This window comes from Capsicum annuum, chromosome 3 (assembly GCF_002878395.1).
Source record: "Capsicum annuum cultivar UCD-10X-F1 chromosome 3, UCD10Xv1.1, whole genome shotgun sequence".
NCBI lineage: Eukaryota > Viridiplantae > Streptophyta > Magnoliopsida > Solanales > Solanaceae > Capsicum > Capsicum annuum.
The window spans coordinates 228,116,162-228,121,305 of NC_061113.1; the positions used below are offsets into that span (position 1 = coordinate 228,116,162).

The 5,144-nt window shown below is 30.4% G+C and overlaps 1 protein-coding gene across 1 annotated transcript; it reads left to right on the plus strand.

Moving 5' to 3' along the window:
- Positions 1 to 1,968: 1,968 nt before the first annotated feature.
- Positions 1,969 to 3,335, plus strand: LOC107855968. Its single transcript, XM_016700966.2, has 2 exons — positions 1,969 to 2,117; positions 2,740 to 3,335. The coding sequence occupies exon 2, from the start codon at positions 2,745 to 2,747 to the stop codon at positions 3,180 to 3,182; it is 438 nt and encodes a 145-aa protein (XP_016556452.2). The 5' UTR covers positions 1,969 to 2,117; positions 2,740 to 2,744; the 3' UTR covers positions 3,183 to 3,335.
- The last annotated feature ends 1,809 nt before the right edge of the window (positions 3,336 to 5,144 follow it).

Genomic DNA, 5,144 nt, shown 5'->3' on the forward strand with positions numbered 1-5,144 from the left:
CATATATAAATTATATTATTCATAAATAAAATATAAATATTTTTTATATTTTAAATTTTAATCATGAATTTAACTTTAGTCATAGAACTTTTAGTCATATGTCTCCATCTAGTTGATGGTACGTTATGAGATTCTATATGATTTTCGTTCTTTGAATGACAAATGATACTAATTGTAAAATTATCTTGTCGTCTATGGGATTTTATAGGTGAGTTTTATTAGACTATAGATAATCACTAGTTTTGAACTTTCTTTTTGGTCCCTATTAATCAAAAAATTTATGAGTTTACCTTTTGGGGGGTTTATCATATCATTCTCTTATATGTAGTTTCTAAATACTTTTGTAGAAGCATTCATATGGTGTTGTTCATGGCTTTGCCTAAGTATAACACTAAATTGACATCTTAGTTTTAAGGTTGAGGAACAACACTTGGTTGACATCTCATATGTTGGATTGAATTTTTTTAAGAAAATTTTTAACTTTTATCGTTAACTAAAGTTATAAACCAAAAAATCGAACTGAACCGAACTAAACCGACAAGAACCAAACCGACAATTATTTTTTTGTGTTGTGATTTTAGAAATTTAAAAACCGACTAAGTTGGTTTGGTTATGGTTTTGACCAATAACCGACCCAAACCGACCCATGAACACCTCTATTTGTAATAACAATACAAGTATTTAAAACTGGAGTATCTTCTTAATTTTATGCAATGCCACTCATTTTGAACCAAAAAAAATAAAATTTACTATTAGAGTTGTCAATATGGGTTGACTTAGTTCATCCGAGTTAGATCACACGGGGTTTGGAGTTTGACGGGTTAGGCCGGGCTGACCCATCAACATGACAGGTCAGAAAATAACAAATCCAATCCATCACACTGTGGGATGCGAGCTTTCACGGGCTAGTCCACTTTTTCAAATATATTATTTTTATAATCTTAATTTAAATTTTAAATTATTAATTACATAAATATGTACAATATAATATGACATGAAGTTACCACTTGTTAATCAAGTCTCAAATTTACAAAAAATTTCAAATAATTTGTGAAATTAAATAACTTTTGACACCAAATTCAAACCAAATAGAGACGTTAAAAAATAAATGAAATTATTAATGAGTAATAATATAAATAGCTAAATAATAATATTAGCCTATTTTTGTTTTAATTGATCACAATAAAACACTAAGAAATATCAATATTTAGTCCAGTAAAAGTGAAAATGAACTCCTAAAAAAAATCTCATGGCACTTATGAGTTATAGCGTGTTTAACATTGCCACATTATCTTCATCAAACATATTTGATTCCTTAAAAAATTTAGTATTTTAATTATTTGTATATTTTATAAACATATTTAATATTTAAATATTTATGATGGTCCAAATAGACTTTGAGTTTGGACTCTTTTTTTAATTCTTAGTACTCTATTTTATTTTTTAATCATTTTTTGTTTGGCCCACGGGCTAGCCCAGTCCATATTGCTCAAGCCCCACAGACCAACGAACTTATATGGGTGGGACTAAAAAACATTGTTTTTAAACGAGCTGTAAAAATCATAGTTCAACTCTATCAAATTACAACTGGATCAGACCGGCCCAACGAGGTTGGTCCATAGTTATGACTTTAGTTATTATGAAATAGAGTAACAATACGGACATCATTGCCTTTACTAACGAAAACCAATTAATATCTCGTAATAGAATAGTAAACGCCACAACATGCCACGTCTCATGTTGTTTAAAGTTAAACGAGAAAATTGAGTCTAAGGTGACAAATAAGTGTTGAAATTAATATTGGTGACAAGTTTGACCAATTTAAGTCAAATTTTTTGTTAATTAGTAATTAGGATAAAGTGGGGTTAAAATATATTTTTTAAAACTTCATAAACTTAAAAATACAAAATAGGACCACTAAAAAAACATGGGTCATTTGTATATTTTTTTAGAATTAGTTCAAAATTCTCTCTCTTTCTCTAAAACAGAGAGAGAAGAAGACGATACATCTCAAGTTCTCTCTCGGTTCTCTTCTCACAAACACCTCCGTCGCCATCTCTATGTTCTTGTGTTGTCATCACCATCTCCATTACTATCTTCGAACTTAGATCTCTAAGGTAAAATTATTTTCTTTACTCTTAATATGGTGGGTTTCATTCATTTACAAGAATGTGTTGATTTTGAAAAAATGGGTTTAGATTTTTGAGATTTGTGGTGTCCTCTTTTGGGTTTTTTCTTTTTTGAAATGGTTGATCAAGATTATATTGAAAATTTAATAAAGATCCCTATTTTGAGTTTGTTTAAAATCTTTAATTTTCCACTCCAATTAACTTGAAAATAATCTAAATTCTTAGATTTGTTGAATAACTTATTCAATTGATAGAAAGATGGAATCTTTAGCTGTAACATTGTTATAAAAGTGTAATGTTTGCCTAAGTTTTGAGTTGGGTGAGTTCAAGAATCAATTCAACTAAAAAAAAACTTATTCTTTAACTATAATTTTGCTAGTTGAAATGTAATAATGTCTAAATTTTGAGTTGGAAATTGAAGAACTTGTTTAACTAGCAGAAAGATTGAATTTTTAAGTCTAGTCTAAAGTGTATTTCTCAATTAACAGTATATTTTAGTATCATCTTTATCATTTACTGCAGATTTACTGTAATTATTCATGTTAACTATTTTTTTTTTTGTTGTTGGTTACAATAGTCAATGATTTCTATTTTATTTCATTTGGTGTAGATTCAATGGCTCTAAGGGAAAGAAGAGGAACAATTGTCATTACCACTAAAAATACAAGAAGGCAAATTAGTAAACGGAGACAAATAGAAGAAGAAAAGGAAGAAAGCACAAGATTGGAGCAGTCTGTAGGAGAAGATGGAAGTACAAGGTTGGAGAAGTCTATAGAAGAAGGAAGCAGAAGGTTGGAGAATTCTACGGAAGAAAAAGATGAAGAAACAGGTGAAGCAGATGCTTCTTCCACTAATGCAAATGCCTCAAATGATAAATCCAAAAGTAATGAAAATGCAAAAGGTGAAAATAGAGGATTCGAGGATGAACAGAGAACGAAACACCGACACGATACACCTATCTTGGAGGAGAAGACATCTCATATTGTCGAATTCTCTCCGGTCAATCCTTCACCCGATACCTTACTTGTCAAGCCTATTAGATATTTGGATTAAAGCTTTGAGACACTAATTGATGGTATCCAAGTTTGATGGGCTTTGTTAATGTTAAGTCTGGGTTGTGTAAGTCTTTTTCTGAGTTTAGAAAGATTTTAGAAGATAAAAAATTGATGAAGTTCTTTAAATCTTCAATTTTCGGGAAGTACTTAAACCTGCCTAACAATATCAATATAAGATTTCAAATGATTTTAGTTTACCAACTTCTTCAACATAAAATTATAAGTCATAGAAAAGAGAAAGTTTGGATAAACTATTGTAGCATGCCGATTTGTTTTGGCATGAAAGAATTTGCTATCATCACCGTATTGAATTGTCATTTACCAGTTGTGTATGATGAAGAAAAAATGTCAACTAAGACATTGAGAAGAAGACAACAAATTATTGATTTGGTGGGAAAGAGTTGCAAAGACAAGGAGTCGATTGAACACATCAAATCTAAGGATGTTCGTAAAAGTGTAAAGAAGTCATTGTGAATGCTCTATTTTGTGCATAATTTTCTTTGTGCAAAAGATTTGAGCACAAAATTTTCGTCTAAATGGGTTTTGCTCTCGGCTGATAGAGATGCATTTTCTGCCCATCCATGGGGGCGTGTAAGTTATGATCTTACAATTGAGTACCTATTGAAGGCAGTCAATCCAAATGTGAAAATCTCTAATCTTTATGTCTTTCCATGGGCTTTCATGGTAAATTTTATTTTAATCCGTATTTTTTTAAATTATTTTTGGGTCCATTCATTATTCTGAGCTATCTCTCTTAATATCTTTATTTTATATAGTGTTGGACATTTGAGGCTATTCCACCACTTCGAAAAAAATTCAAGGTTTTTTCAGAAGAAATGTCTTCACCAAGAATTCTTAGATGGCTTTCGGCGACTAATAACCAATCTGTTAAGATTAATGAGTTGTTTGACCCCCCCCCCCCCAAAGACTCGGTAAGTATCATCTCATATTTTTATTTTCGTGTTGCTATCATTTTTTTGTTTGTCTGGTTTTATATACACCTTGATTTTGTCCAGTGTTGTTACTGCCACTTTTCACTGACCCTTCTTTATTTTTCTTGTACTTTTAGGTATGCATTTGTGTAGAGAAATCAGTGTTAATATCAACCTATTAAAAATTCACCAAAAGAAAAACATTATTCAGTATTGCAAACAAGTTTGTTGAATTTGGCATTAGGCCTTAGCATTATGGAAATGAGAATTATAGTAGAATTGACACGGATGGTCCTTAATAAAAGTATAAAGGTGACATAAAAGTAAAGCTGGAAAGTTATTCCTTTAGAAAAATGTTAAAGTTTGTTAGTTTATTCTCAGTGAGTTTATTTATAAAGAAAGACCAAGACTACATATAATATTAGGGTCCATCTTTCTCAAAGTCAAGTGATGGAAGACTAGCTAATGTAGTTTTCATTGTGAAAAAATAATGGAGTCATATGCAAATAATTATGTTACATGATATTTTAAGAATATCAACCTGTTATCCTTTGTCTGAAAATTATTACCTGGGGGATCTTAAAACATAGTCTTACTATTCTACTCAAAGTTTAAGAAAATTGGAAGGAGTACATAATTACATAGATGGTACTACAATTACATAGATGGAGAATCGTAAACATAGTCTGACATATATGTTGCCTTTGATAATTTTCTAAAATATTCTTGTGGGATTATATGCTTTGTGTTATTATATCTTAATATTATTATTTTTTATATATAGATTGTGCATCCATGGATAAGTCATACACCAAGTGATATGGAAATAAATTTCTTCACTAGGTTTGTGCCTTTGCAATTAACTAAAGATGACAAGATTGAAAAGCTTGAGAGAGATTTGAATGGTGTTGGGGAAATTAAAAGAGATTGTACAGTTGATGAGGGGGATTTGGACCCTTCAAGAGCAGTTTATGTAGGTGGTACTGTTGTTGGTGATGGAGGAGAAAGTTCTCCAAATATTGATAGAG

Coding starts and splice junctions, on each gene's coding strand:
- LOC107855968 (XM_016700966.2), top strand. CDS start 2,745: ATGGCTCTAAGGGAAAGAAGAGGAACAATTGTCATTACCACTAAAAAT.